Source organism: Phalacrocorax carbo, chromosome 7 (genome assembly GCF_963921805.1).
Source record: "Phalacrocorax carbo chromosome 7, bPhaCar2.1, whole genome shotgun sequence".
Classification (NCBI taxonomy): Eukaryota; Metazoa; Chordata; class Aves; order Suliformes; family Phalacrocoracidae; genus Phalacrocorax; species Phalacrocorax carbo.
The window spans coordinates 22,958,781-22,974,275 of NC_087519.1; the positions used below are offsets into that span (position 1 = coordinate 22,958,781).

Sequence of the window (15,495 nt, forward strand, 5' to 3'; positions counted from 1 at the left end):
CTCCACTAGTTATATGTAAGACTACCATTTCAGAGTTGCTTTTTAGGACACCAGGATACCAGCTACCCTCGTCAGAGTGTCATTCAAGTTCTTTGCTGCCAGATGTTTGATCTTACATTTGGCTAGAGTAAGAGGCATGTCCTTAAACTCTGACTCTTTTATCTGTTACACATATAAAAGGTACACCATATAATAAAAATCGCCAACAATCTGGATGCCATTTATGCACAGAGATGTGCTCACATCTGTACACAAAGATCTGTGATCTGACTAGCATAGGATTGAAAGGAAATTCCTCTGGAATCTCACTGGGAGTTACTACCCAACATGGCAGTCCACTCTTAGCCATTCCTTCTTGGAAACTATCAGCTGACCAGTTTAAACTAGAATGCTGTATGGGACAAATTAAATATCATATTGTGGCCTTAGTTGATAATATTAACTCTTGACTTACCTGGAAAGTTGTGATTTCATGAAAGCGTGGAGACAAGTTTAATGACAAGCCCTTGTTTTCAGGAGCTTTAATTGATGTAAGCTGTGCTACCAGCCTTTAATTCTTAAAGCATGACATGATTTGGGGGTTAAAATACAGAAAAAGAGGCCCTTCCACATCCAGACCTCCATTCCATACCTGCCGCTATCTCATGCTCTGTAAACCCGCAGCAATTGGCAAGATGCTGTCTGTTTGCCCTAGTCCTCTACAGGAACTATAAGTGATCAGGCAAGAACCAGCAGAAATGACATTTGAATCAGAGCAGAGGTTTGCTAATGGGTGCGGAGCCTGAGGATACATTTGGTTCAGGAGGAGAGTTAATAAGAGCTTTTGATCTGATCCAAATTGGCAGGTGCCTCATCTAGAGGTGACCCTTCTACACTCACCCCCTGAGCTTCAGCTACAAAATGAGCTGTGTACAGACACGCAAACAGGGGGCCAGGTATGCTCATGCACGCACACAGAGACGCACGCAACAGAACTTACTAGGCTGAACCCTTCAAATCCAAACAGCTTCAGTAAACAAAAGTGAAAAGGAAGCCCACAGGCAGGTCCTGACATCAGTTCAAACTGGCATATATTGTCAGGATAGAGGACCCTTGAAAAGGCAAGAACAGGGATCTAATCCACACTAATTTTGTACGAAAATACTTCAAATCAGCATATACCAGCTCCTTAAAAATCAATGCTGGCATGGTTGCCAATTCACACGGTGTTTTGAGAGTGGAGATATGAAATCCTTTATGCAGAGTGGCTGTCCATGTCAGAAATCATCTCCTTTGAGAAGGCATTTGTACTTTGGTGACAGGGCATCACTGGCAGCATCTCCTCCACCTGCGTTGAGTGGTTCTGTCCTTCAGTCCAGAAGAGTGCATGCCATCAATCCCAGGTACACTCTCAGGCCAGACAAACTATTTATGCTACGTTTTCCAGCCCATTAAAAAGGAAGAATGCTGAGCTAATAGTTTGCTGCAGGCTAGGAAGTCCAGCTGGAATGTGACGTTTGCTAGCCTGCAGTTGCCTTAAAGTTGGGGCTAGAAGGGCATGGTCAAGTAAGATGGTAGCTGCAGCATGTCTGAGGTCTCTTACTTGGGTGAGCTGAGCTTTTCCAGCATGTAAAGTTGTTCTGTCCCTTATTCATAGAGAAATTTCCTTTCAACTGAAAACACATACTTGACTCCAGAGTGACCAAGTTGCACGAGACAGATGAGGAAAAGGTAGCTGAAGGAGAGTATCTGAATACTCAGGGGACTTCACTGGACTTATATTTTTGAGGTTTTCTTTGACAAACACAAAAAAATTACAGCCTTTGGATTTATTATCTTTTTGTAATGGAAGTTCAGATTATGAGGTGCAAAATGGGAATATTCCAGATTCATAAGCTTTGCTACCAGTCTGCCACACTTTCAAAAGTGGCTTTACGGTCGAACTAAGAATATGTGTCCCGTCAGGCACATTGTTATGGGATCTTGAGGCTTGTTGATCATACCGCAAGAGCAGAACATGTAATGTTTGTCATCTTGTTGCTGGAGCACAGAGACTGTACACAGATCCCATAATGACAGTGAAGTGGAGACAGTGCCAACAATTTGAGGAAAGTCTGGCAGGAAGCTTTGAGGAAGCCTTTGACATATCAGAATGACTCTTTCTCTCTTCACTTTCTCTACAGGCAAGAAAAATTCCATTCTGCTGCATAAAGTCCAGCATGACCTCAATTCGGGTGTTTTCAACTACCAAGAGAATGAGATCATCCAGCAGATTGTGCAGCACGACAGAGAGATGGCACACTGTGCTCACAATGTCCAGGCTGCCGCCGCTGCTGCTGCCGCTGCTGCATCCACACCCACCCCTGTCATCTGGACTCCACTGATCCAGGCACCCCTGCAAGCTGCAGCAGCCACCACTTCTGTCGCTATAGCTCTGACCCACCACCCACGCCTCCCAACAGCCATATTCCGTCCTCCGGTGTCCGTCTTGGGTTCCCTGGGACAGCAATCCAACCAGACTCCAAGACAGCTGAAAAGGCTTCAGTCTCTAATCCCATCGACTGGGCCTTCTGCTGTTGGCTCCCCCTCCAGTACTCCATCCCAGCTGCATACACCAGGAGCAGAAACCCCTTCATCTTCTTCCTTCCACATCCAGCAGCTTGCAGGATTCTCAGCTGCTGCGGGCTTAGGCCAATTCCACGTAGGATCCCCTCCAGGTGGCTCAAGCCAGCCGGGTTTGAGCAGCGCCTCCTCAGTGGGACTGAGCCAGTTCCAACATGCATCTTCTGGATCACCCTTAGGTACAGCTCAGCCCATGCAGCAGCAGCAACAGCAGCAGCAGCAGCAGCAGCCGCCAGCCCTTTCTGGTAGTGGATTTGGGCACTTCCAGCAAGCCACAACTAGCTCCCCATCAACATCACTCACCCAGCTCTCATCAAACCCACCCGCAAGTCTTCTCAACCAGTTCCAGCCCACCACAAGACCACTGCAGGGGGGACCATTACAGCAGCTCTTGGGCAGTGGGACTTTGGGGGGAATGAATCACTTCCAACCCCCTCCTTCTTCCAACTCTCCATCCTCCAGCCTAAGCCAGCTGGCGCAGCCCTCCAGTGGGCCATCCTCGGGCCTGTGCCAAACACATCCAAGTGCATTAGGATCTTTAACTGGAACGATAGCCCAGCTCCACCAAGAACGGCCACCTTTTGCCTCCATGTCTCCACTGCAACAGTCTGGTGTCGCCTCTCCCTGTTATACCCCTTCTGGCCTTAGTCCTCCTAGTCAGAGCCCAATGGCAACAAGAACTTTTCAATGTGGCCCTTCCGGGGCCTCAGGCTCTCACGGATCTCTGCTTCTGCCTCAGACCGCCAGCCCACCTCCACAGATCCTGCAGTCCAAGAGCACACCGCCTGTGCCACTGGGACGTCTGAGCCAAGACATCAAGTTAATTTCTGCTTCCCAGCCATCTTTGCCCCAAGAGCTGGCTCAGATGCTGAGCCAAAGTTCTCCTCATTCTTCTAGAGAATCTGTTTCCAGCTTCTCTCCTTTTCCTGGTGGAGGGACTGGACTTCTTGGGAAGCCTTGTAGCTCAATTCCTGGGCGTGTGACTTTACCACGTCAGATGTCCTCAGGTTCTTTACCACATCCGCTGGTGTTTGGGGCCAGTGCTGCAGGCGCTGCTTCTCTGACTGCTGGTGGGCGGAAAGAATCCATAGTGCTCACAGGGGATCTGGAACGTGTCAGATCCAAACTGCCCTCCAATTTGTGAGGACTCCTTCTGAGAGCTGGTTATGTCAGCCATGCAATTCAGTTCCTGATTAGACTTTCATGAATCATTTTTTCCTTTTCTTCCCCCCCCCGCCCCCTTTTTTCTCCATTTCTTTTGTTTAGGTTTAACTGTGATTAGAAACAAAGAAAAACACATGAAAACAACAACAAAAAAAGATAACCAGGTATTCTTAGAGCTATAGATTTTTGGTCACTTGATTTTATAGAATATTTTAATACATGGAACAAAAGGATATGAGCAAATTTAATCCAACGAGATAATGCACAGACAAGGTATGTGCCTGAGCTGGAATATATGAATGATCAGTCATAGAAGCCACCAAAAAAAGGTTTTCCTGTTGAGACAAAGATCCGAGGTTGATGTGGGCCATAAAAGGGAACATCAGGTCAGGCCTGTAGCTGGTAGTTTTAGAACAGCTCCGGTTGGCCTCAGCTTTGCATTGCTTTGCACCAGCTGTGAACGTGGCCCACAGTACTTTTTTATGGGGGTACTTGGCTGGCTCACTGTGTGCATCAGAAAGTTTCGCTTTCTCCCAGGTTTTCTCCTGTGATCAGCAGGCTGCAGAGGAAGCAAGAAGAGGGGTGAGTTTCATTAATCCAGTCCCCTCTAGGGATTTCAGAAGGGCTGAGTTTTTGTTTGGACTCCATCTGAAGAAGATGAAGGTGACCAGGAGATGGACAGGCCTGACTTCAGATGCTTGTCTCTTTCATATTCCACTGATGCTCTAGTGGGAACAAGAAACAATCCCTCGTAAGTCACAGGAAGGGCAGTGAATATCCCCTCTGTATTTCTGTAGGTGTCATGGATGTGGGTTGTGGGAGAAGTCCCGTCTCTCTGCCAGCATGCCAGGCAGCTGGCCTCAGCCAGCAGAAGAGCCCAAGCTTCAGCCTTTCCGTGGTTTGGAAAGCATGCGTGCTGCCCTCCAGGTTGGGGTGTGCAAAGCAAAGTGAGGGATGAAGAAAAAGGCAGCGCTTTAACCTTCCCTCTCTCATTTTAATGTCTCAGTGTCCATGGGCTGACTGCTTTGAAGAGAACTGGGTAGAATAAGATTGAAGAGTGGGGTGCAGTCCCCAGCCCGCTTCCTCCTTAGCCCAGGGGAGTTTGTGCTTTGGGGCACCGAGGGTAATAGTGGTGCCCAGCCAAGAAACCTCCAGATTTGCAACTATGTTTATACCATTAAACCAGATCAGACCAGAAATTTGGCCAGCCATGGTCCATGCTTCTCCTCTGATGTGGGAATTGAAATAGTTTGCTTGATTTTACCAGCAATAACAGCCTGTGCCTGACTGGCTTTGGTCTCATCCTGCAGTTGCAGCATCACTGCACACATCTGGGGCCTGGCAGGCACCTTGATCTGGATTTTTTTGGGGCTCCCTGATATAAGGCAGTCGAAGAGGGATGAAGGCAGTAAGGGGCCATTGGGTGCACACAGCACTGAGAAGCTACAGCCTTTACCTCTAGAGCAAATGTCTCCTTTTCCTTTGATCCTTTCTTTCTCTTTTGTTTTTCCTTAGGCCAGCAGGTGTCTCCAGCCACCTCACTGTAAAGAGTCAGGTGCTCAGTTTTTCTAACACGTGTTAGAAACACATGTCCAGCCTCCCTCTGTTTCCAGCTGTCATGGGGTCCTTTCAGCCCTCAGCGGGAAAGCAGAACTTCATGCAGCAGTGCCAAAAAACTTACTATTATCACAGTAATGATACAGGTCCATCTAACTCCCTGTCTTACCTCCTCCCACCCCCAACTCTCTCCCAAAACACTGGCTGACAGTAGTTTTTTATACCAAATTGTTTGCAAAACTCTTGACCTGTGCCTGTATCTTGAATGTTGCTGCAAGCATTCATGGGCACTCTCCTGCTTCAACGTGCTTTGGTGGCTCAGAATTCAGATGTAATCAGCTTTGGTCTTCCTTAAAGGGTCAGGGGAACTCTAGAAATGTTTTTTCTACTAGCTACATACAACTATATATGTGTGAGTGTGTGTGGTGGAAGGGGTGTGTGCGTGTGTGTGTATAGATTTTTTTTATATATATATGTACACACATGCTTTTATACATATAGCATACAGTTATACACATGTAGTCTATTTATGCACACATGTAAGCACACACACACACACATATAGTTATATATATCTCCTAGTTTTAAAATACATGTCAATTTTGACCCTCCTGTAGGACTGACTGGCAGGTGGCAATTATAATATATAGATCCTGATTTTCCAAATATGTACAGGTTCATCTTGAAACAGAATCAGTTGACGGAATTGAAGCAGACTCACAGACCCTTTCATGTTTTCAAAGGTATGAGGCAGTTCCTAGAAGGAAGACTCACAATATCCTTTTAAATTTTATATTTGTTTTAGCAGTCTTTTTTCCCCAGATGCTAGAGGGCCCCTAGAATGAGCATCTCAAGAGATTGGGAGCTAAGCTGTTTGGGTCTGGGGTATCTAATATAAGCAGGTGGGAAAGGTCTTCAGCCCAGCTCATGGATGACTGTCCTGTGACTGCTGCATTGGTACTTGAATCTCAACAACCCCTGTGGACACTCAGACAAATGGAGGTGCACAGAAACACCCTGAGGGCTGTCTCTGGTAGACGTGTGTTCCATCCACCAGTCTGGTGAACATCCTTCTTCGGTTGGGTTCCTTTGCTTTGTTTTTCATGGGGATATTGTTTGATTTTCCAGTTCTTAGCAGTACAGTAGCCAATATTGAGTTATTCTGACTGGACAGTCAACACTAGGCTTGTCTCAATAGGGGGAACTATATTAATTATTATTGTTACTTTTTGTTTTATTTTGGGGGGAAGGGAGGGAAGAGTTTAGGGGTGGGGTTTGCAATATAAAACACACAATAAAAACCTTAGTAAATAAAAATGTGAAAAACCCATCCCTCTGACTTGCTGTCTGCTTTAAGTGTTGAACTTTAGGCAACATGAGATGAGGTTTAAAGAAGAAACAAAACTTCTAAAAAGCTTTTCTTCTAAAGAAGAAAAAAAACGTGTGGTTTCTCTCTCCTCTCTTTCCTGTTGAACATAAAAGATGCAGGGTTTTATCTCACTTCCTGTTGGTATTTTCCTGATGTCTTTAGAGCTTTAGTAGCGTGTTTGTCTGCTGCCACATCACCTCACACATTCTTACAGGAAGCGTGTGTTACGCCATTGACAGTAAAAGTTTAAAACTTTTACCTACACTTGAATTTTTAACAGTACAAAGGAGAAATCTGGTAGTTATTTTGCAAATGCGTGTATGAAAAACCTTCACATTAATGGTAGATATGGAAACTCTGGATGACTTCATGATCCTCGGAGAAGAGCCTAATGAACTATACCACAGGATACAGACCTTGGAATAGGGACTATCACAGAAAGCAGACAATAAGTGAGAGAAAGGAAGCAGCTATTTTGAGGTCTCAGGCTAAGCCAGACGATGATGCCAAGGTCAGGACCTGATCTATTTTAGGAAGGTAAAACTAGCCTCTACACTTAGCTTTCATTTCACTCCTGTGATACCCTCTTTGAGTCTTTGTCCAAACCCACTCTGGGAAGTATACACAAAATTGGTGATTTGGGTCAGTGGCTCACATGTATGGTCTCATGCGCTTTCTTCATAGCCAAGAAAATGCAGGGCAGCCTAGCTGCTGGAGTGTGTCCTACAGCCTGGGGCAGTGAGATGTAGCTAGCTACCATCCTCCCTGCTCCCTGTCTCCAAACAACTGATAGCCAGAGCCTCTCACCTCCATGCAGTGCCTCATCTCTGTCTTGCCAATAGTTTCAAATTAATTTTTCCTTCTCTGAAATCTCATTTTCTTCATACCTTTTCATCCAATGGTTCCATTTAGCCCTCTGACATGTGCCCAGCCACTGAAGGATTTGAATTTGCTAACACATCAACAATATGTCTTTCCTGCTGAGATGAGAACAAGGTCCAGGACCTTCTTTACCAGGACTCCCCATGGCAGAGATGGAAAAAAGAATAAAAGGAGCCCAAGGACCATCAATGGAATCACTATTTTGCAGAGAAGGATGCACAGATGCACTCCCACTCCCACTGACACAGCACAGCACAGGCTCAGTCCAAGCAGGACATTCCTTTTCTTTTCCCTCCGGCTTCTGATGGTGCAGGAAAAGGGGAGACCCTGTCGGTTTCCTTCCCATCAAGTCTCTGACTTTGTCTGGCTGTAAATGAGCAGAACTGGTGAGGAAAGAGTAAACCAAACATTTTCATCAGAAAATGCTGTTCCCTTGAAACCAGATGGCTTTGTCCTGGTGGGTCAGTTTTGTCAGTTGTCCTGGAGTTTCAGTGAGGGACATTCAGGCAGTAAAATGTTTGGTTTGCCTTTCAAAATAAATGTCTGTGCCAGGCTGTTTTATTTCACATGCCATTACTATTACAGAGAAAACTGGGATTGTGAGTCAGTCCTGCCCAGTCAAAATTTTCTTTTAAAATTACATTTCACAGAAGATTTGTAAACTTTCAAGGTTTTAATGCTGGACTAGAACAAAATCCAAGTTTTGAGATCTTAAACTTCCCTGTGAAACCTGCCGTTTGTTCTCCACCAGAGATTCAACCCCCACTGCCACGTGTTGCAGAAGGATGGGCAAGACATAGGAGGCTCTCTCACCCTTCCTGAGAGCAGAGCAGGTCACAGTTAACACAATAACTGTGAGATCTTCATGACAAGCATGATACCAGAGGAGACAGAACTTAGCTAATGGAGTCCGATCTTTACTTCACCCAGAGCATTTCAACATAGCTAGTAGCCACATCTCTGCTAAAGGCCACTGTGGATCAGGATGGCACAGAAAGCTTTTCTCTGACCAAAGAAAAGCCTTTGTTCCACTATCCAGAGAAGCTGGAAGAAGCCCCATCCATTGTAGACAAGCACACTTGGAAGGGCTTGACTGGTTTAGCATATGTGTTGATGCCTCCTTATCTTATTGAAAAGACTTAAGACTGTGCTGAGATTTCATGATACTTGCACACCAGCTGGCAGGAACAAACTGTTCAGATACCAAAGCCAAGTCGCCCTCCTATCAACAGGGTGGTTTCTCCACTTCCTGATCACTACTGCCTCCCCTGCAGTGCCTTGTGAAGACCCAGCCTGCTGGTGTGGGGGCTCAGAGTGGGAAAAAGGCAGGATCACCAGCTCTTGTGATAGCTCCCTTTCCCTAGTCGTAGTTTGGCCAGGGCTGTTCATGGGAATTTCAGCCTTGGCTTGGGAAACTCCCCCAGAATGGCTGCCCACTCCACTCACCCTCCTTCCTAGAGAAGAACAAACAGTCTGTGTTTATGGGAGGGAGGGACTCCCAAACTCATACATCTTGGACCCTGTGAGAGGTTTTGGGGTGTTGGAGACAACAGAACAGACCTACTCCTGGCAGTGCTTTCCTGCAGGCACTGGGATGGTCTGATCCCCTGCACCAGCCAGCCTTAGACAGGAAGGAAAGTGATGCTAGAGCTGCAGTGAGAAGCAGGCTGAGGCTCAGCTCTTGGAAATGAGGTTTTTCTTCTTTGCAAACCCACTGAACTGTTTGGACCAGCAAGGTGATGTGGTTCATTGAGTACAAAATGGTGGAGCACTGTGTGGACACCAGCCTGGCAGGACCCTCAGCAAATCTCTTGGCTCAGTGTTGTCCTCCAGTCACAACTACTGTAAGAGAGACCCTGCAACATCTCTGATCTGTCCATAGGAAGCCTGGCACTGGGAATGGGGTTGTGCATGTCATGGCTGAGTCCTTTTTTCATTTCCTCCGCAAATTCAGGGATCTCACAGCACTGGGCGCAGGGCTGGTGAGCTCCAAGGAGGCAACAGGTACCCTACAAGGTACTCCAGTAAATGCCCAAAAGGAGAAGGGATTTGCACCTTTCTCCTCCTTGCTAGGGGAGACATCAGTAAGATAGGACCCACGACTTTAAAGACATGAATACACCATAGCATATATTTTATTTAAAATAAAGAAAACCAGACACCAATGACAGCTTTTGCAATTCACTCCACTCAGCTTCAGGGGCCAAGCTTGTACCTGCCAGCCCAAGGGACTGATATGGCAGTGGGACATGAGCGACAAACCACATGAGTCAGACTGCATCACTGTTATTTTGTGGAAGAGGATCACTTTGGGATGTGGAATGGAAGATGTGCACAAGGCAGTGCTCTTGTTTGTGTGCAAACCACAGCATGTAAAAGGCAAATGAGAGAGTTGCTCAAAGCCTGGCACTGCTTGTGCAGGATCACTCACTGCTGCTTTTCCACCTTTGGGCAGAAACAGGAGGAAACAGTGGCAAGGCAGAGGCAACATCGCACTGCTTACACCCCTGTAGGACAGCAGAGGACTTTTCCGACCCTTTGCAGGTATCCTGCTGCCAGAGCTGGAGCAGGTCACCCATGCAAGCTGCTCTGAGCACCTCAGGCCAAACTTCCTCACTGCAGAGAACATGACCACTTCTGCCCTCTTGGGCTGCATCCACCCCACAAAAAAGCAAAAGCTTGCAGAAATGAATCACTGAAGGGGCCCCAAAACCTTCCTGTGGGACTGGAGACATGGTGGTGGTCATGGGAAGATGAGGGCATAGACAATATGTTCATATCCTCAGGTGATGGGATGAACAGAAATCTTTCCATCTGAGCCCACCTCTGCCAACAGGCCATGTACCTTGCTGGGGCAAGGGTATAGAACAGCAATACAGACCCTGGGGGAGGCACCAGGGTAGGAGCAAAGTCCTGGAGCTGGAGGAGCTGGAGCCCAGGGAGGAAAGGGAGAGGGGCCAGGGTTGGATTCTCAACAGCCCTGGCAGTGAGGTGCTGGGGATCATGCTTGGACTGGAAAGTTGACCAGGAGCTTCTGCTTCCCATAGGCAAGGGCAGTGTTACAGCTTCACCGCTAGTGAACCAGGGCTGCAGCTGCTGGAACCAACATGGGCCTTGCACCTGATGAGGTGCACCCCTTGAAGGTAAGTCGCCCTGCCCAGCACTGGTGGGTGGCAGCCACCTCTCCAAGCCCCCAAGAAGTTCAGCTAGGGCATCACTACCATGTGAATCCCAGGAGAAGAGAGGAAAGAGGCCAGCCCATGCCAGGACCCTGGGAACCCAGTGGCAATGCTCTGCTCCAGTGCTGAACCCCTCTGCCAAGCTGGTGGGACAGTGCTGCAGAAGGGCTGGACCAGGGTGGTGGCTGCAGGGGGTAAAAGCCCAGGAACTGGGCTGTACTAGCATAAACAATTAGTCCATTTTTGCTGGTGGCACTTTAACACCATAGACTCTCTCCCCATCTACCATTACCCCCTTGCAGACAGTAGCCCACCCCTCCATCCTTGGCAGAGATGACCAATTGGTAGCCTGTGAGTAGGGATGTGGGTGGCCCTTTCCCACTGCTGAACTAAAGCTGGGCTCAATGGGAAGAAAATCAGGGCACGGAATGATGCAGTTTGGATTTGCTCTCAGGAGTTAGAGGTGGTTTTGCAGCTGCTTTTCAACAGCCATACAACCCCTTAGTAACACTTCTCCCTTTCCCCATGCAGGGAAATGCTCAGTTTGTGATGCCAGGTTTTGTGTGTGCATGTGGGGCCTCAACCAGGGTGTGCTCAGCAGTCAGTTTGGTTTCTAAGCTCAAGCCCACACTGAGAAATCTGCAGAAATTAATTCAAGCCATTTAGGCACATCAGGAGCAATACTGGCCCCCTCTCTACTCCCCGCAGAGGCGTAGGCTTAGCTGAACACTGCTTTTCTGGCAGGAGGGAACAAAGTGGAGAAACTAGGACACACCAAGGTGCTGTCCTCAAGTCACAGCTGAGTACTGCCTGTTTTCAACACAGACCATCAGTGCTGAAGTATGAGGTCCTGAGTGTTTTCCTTATTCAAGGTGTTGAGCTGGGAGGCGTCACTGGATGTGCACAACAATTCTGTATATGAGATGTTTGCTATTAGTGCCACCTTCCCTGATGGCCCTGTTAGCAGCACCTCAGTGAAACTGCAGGGAAGCTGAGGGTCTGGCCTGCCCAGGATTGTGCTGTGATCAGAGCCAGCGCAGCGCTGGGGCCTTTCCAATGTCCCGGCCTTGTCCCTGTCCCTGCCTGTCTCTGCTCCCAGCAATCCCAAGGGACTGCTGGCTGGATTGGCAAGGTGTCTTCAAACAAACCCCCTCACTGCCTGCTTTCTCCCTCTTTGTAAAAAGGGGAGGCTGTGTGTGAATTTTCACACATGAGTATATACATATTGGGTTTGTCACTTAAGCTGTGTGCAGAGGCCTCAGATATTTTGTCTCACCAATTTCAGCACACCAAGCCCCCAGTTTGACTTTAGGCTCTGATTTTAATGGAGCTGACTATGGTGCCATCTACTATTGGCAAATTAAGGGAAGAAAATCCTAACTTGGTTCTGCCACTTACAGCTGCAGGAAAGTAGATTGATTTTCTTTTAAGGCAGCATTGCAAACCAGCTGCCTTTCAGCCTCCAGCAACCAGCTGACCCCAGCTGCCATCAGTGACTGTTCTGCTCAAGTCCACCTTTTAGCAGGTACCTGATTAGAAAAGACATTGACTGAAGTCTCTCAGAAGGGGTAGACACTCTTTTGTTTTAACAGAGGAGAAACAACAGTTTGATAGGTTAAAGTGGGAGATTTAGCCCAGCAAATGCCAGGCCCTTTGTAGGACTTCCACTGAGTGACCTCTTGTTGCACAAGCGCTGCAGGACCCAGCTCTCCTGCCCTGTGTGCGGAGCCAGCCACATCCTCCAGAAATCCCCCCACCAAGGCAGCCATACTCTATATGCCCTGCCCTGCCTGCTGGGAATGGAATGGGAGCAGCCTGAAGCTGTCCTCAGTGCTGGGCAGGAAGGTGTTAACAGCATCTCCCAGTGCCACATGGCTAAATTCCTTCCCCTCTCTGGGAAGCTGCTCTCCCTGACTGTGCTGCAAATTAGACAGCTCTTCAGGGTCATATTTCCCCTCTTCCCTTTTGTTTTATTTTTTATACACCTGCTTTCTTCAGCTGTGATGGGAATGGCTGGGGCTTGCCCACACATGGCTCACAGCAGCCTCTCTGGAGGAGCACCCGTGCTCTCCCCCTCCAGCTCTGTCAGAGACAGCAGATGCAGAGCTGGTGGAGATGGCTCAAGGGACAGCATGGCCAGCTGCCCTCTCCAGACATGGTGCTGGCTCTCAGGTGTCCTGTCCACCCACACTGGCCTCCTACTGCGGCCAAAGGATGCTGTCAGCTCCAGCCATGTGCATGCCCATCACTGTCAGCTCCTCTCTGCAGAGGCTTGGTGCTGACATGCTGCTCTGCTGTACTGTGTGGGCCAGCACCGCCCCTGGGGTGGCTCGCCAGAGAGCGAGGGAGCTGAAGATGGGAGATGCTCATTGTTATTGCTGATGCTCCAGTTGTCCCGGCTGCCTCACCATCCTGCAAACAGCCACATGGGAGACGGGAACGCACTCCTACCGCCCAGCATGGGGGGTGGGGGTGGAGTGCATACAGCATGTCCTGGCGTTGCTGGAGCAAACCTGCTAGAGTCAGAAGGGCCTAGCAGACTTGGGAGGGACTTCTTGCTCTGAATGGGGGAGGAAAGATGGAGGACAGGGCTTCAGTGTGGCTCCTTTGTAAGCATTTTTGCTTCCCTCCTCAGGAGCAGCCTGAATGTATTGCCAGGAACAATATTGCCAGGAACCTGGCCATCCTGGGGAGGGAGGGGGCAGCATGTTGGAGACATAATTTTTGGCCTGAACCACACCTGTAGCTCATGGCTGCACTGCCAGGCAGGAACCATGTTCCTGATGGATTATTAACCTTTTCCCTGCAGCCTTAAGCCCCTCTTGTAGCTCACGGTTTGTGGCAAAGATTTAGTGCTAGGACAACTTGACATTTCACATCCCTGTAAGACTGTGGCAACTGAGGACATATATACTTAGCTCTAGAAAGATGCCTAGCATGTAGCTTTTAATTAGCTCTACCATGAAGACTTGAGTATGACACCATACAGCCATGGTGGCGGTACCTATAGGAGCTTCAGATACCCCAGGGATGAACAGGGAGACCTGGAGGCACTTGTGCATGGACACAACGCGTACACATTTTTCCTCCCTGCCTCCAGCAAAATGATCTCCAAAATCATACGGTTTGGTTCAAGTAGTATGAATTTGGTTTATGTACGATGAAAACAGGCAGATGCCAGCCTTGGAGACTCAGGAAAATCCTCTGAAAGACCATGAATCACAAGCACTGGGGACTCAGAAACTCTCTCTGGTTTGTTGTGATGCTCTTGTTTGCTTGCTGAATTTATTAGAGCTCAAAAGCTCGTAGCATGTCTCAAACAGTGCCTAAAGCAACCCTGGTTGCAAAGAGCTGTCCCCACTCCAACCCTCATCCAGTTAAAACTCCCTTGTCCTCCACTGCTGCCTAGCCCCTCGTTTCCAGGCCTGCCTGCAAATCAGACAGGCTGGCCTGGAAGACAAAGCCCAGCCAGGTGGCCAGAACCAGCCCACAGCCATGAGCAGCATTGGGTTAAGCACTCAGGCTAATGCCCTGTAGCTAGGAAGGGGCCCTGCCCTGGGGATGGAGATGGGAAACACCTGGGGAGGGTGGGGCACACGGGCAGGCGCCAGCCTGGCTCCTCACAGCCCCCTGGTCCTGGTAGCAAGTAGTAGGCTTCTCCAGCTCTGGCTAGGTAAGAGGGGTGGTGGGGATTTTGGGGTGTCTTCCCATCTGAAGCCCATCTTTTGGGGGGAGTGTGGGTGGTCCTTCTAATTCCTGGCTGCTGGAGTAACTGGGGCAAAGGTTGAGCCCTGATTTTGTGCTTCCAGTCCACACTGGGGACTCTGTCACCCTGGCTGTGGCCACTTAGAGGTGGAAATGGGGATATGGTTGGAGTGAAAGGGTCTGGAAGGTGCTATGTGCTGCAGCGTGTTGGTAACTGGGCTGTGGGCCCTGTTCTTTGGGTCCCCTCAACACTAGCAGGGCTGGGGCTAGGACTAGGCAGCAGTCTCCAGTTGCAGACAGTATTCCCCCAGCAGCCCTGTGTCTGGGGGTCCCTTGTCCTTTTGGCTTCACTGCCTTCCCTGCACACCCAGCCCCACTGCAGTAGCACCAGCTGCAGTAGCATGTTTTATTCCCCTTCTAACCATGGCTGATAGCAATCCCACATCAGGCTGAGGTGGCTGTGGTTCAGTAACACCACGTGTAACTTCTGCCCGTGGCAGCATTTGGCTGCTGGAGCTCACTGAAATGACAGGAGTGGGGACTAGATGAAGTGCTGCAGGGCAGGTATTTACTGCTGAGGGAACCCAGGCAGGCTGGGCTGGGAAGAACGACCCTGGTTACCTGTGCTGGTGTCCGGAGCTGGGCAAAGGAGAACGCCAAATGCTGTAGGTCTCAGGGAGGGAATGCAGCCAACAGAGCCGCTGCAAAGCACTTCCTTGTGCACCTGTGTCACTACCCTGGTCTCTGGGGCATGGGGATGGGGTGAGGGCCACAGGCTGCAGAAATACAGTAACCTTTGGTTTGCTCCAGAGGACCAAGAGCAGACAGGGACAGACAGAGGAAGATGAAAGGGTCCAGGCAGGATAGGGCAAGACGTGGCCTTATATAGGGAGTAGGGTAGAGACCCTGGGGAAGGTTTCCCTGATAGCTGCTCACTGCTAGTACTTCAGTGCCCTTCTCCAGTGAGAGGGTTTTTTTGTCAAGAGACACAAAATCCCTGCTGCAGACAGTGAAGGGCTCAATAGGAGCATTGTGGGA

At 48.9% G+C, this 15,495-nt stretch overlaps 1 protein-coding gene across 1 annotated transcript in view; it reads left to right on the forward strand.

Annotated features, from left to right (window-relative positions):
• HCN4 (hyperpolarization activated cyclic nucleotide gated potassium channel 4) overlaps window positions 1-6,562 on the forward strand; it is a 106,356-nt gene extending 99,794 nt beyond the window's left edge. The window contains exon 8 of the mRNA XM_064456876.1: window positions 2,163-6,562. Within this exon, the coding sequence (XP_064312946.1) occupies window positions 2,163-3,745 (1,583 nt within the window). The 3' untranslated portion in view covers window positions 3,746-6,562. The remainder of the gene's footprint in view (window positions 1-2,162) is intronic.
• The last annotated feature ends 8,933 nt before the right edge of the window (window positions 6,563-15,495 follow it).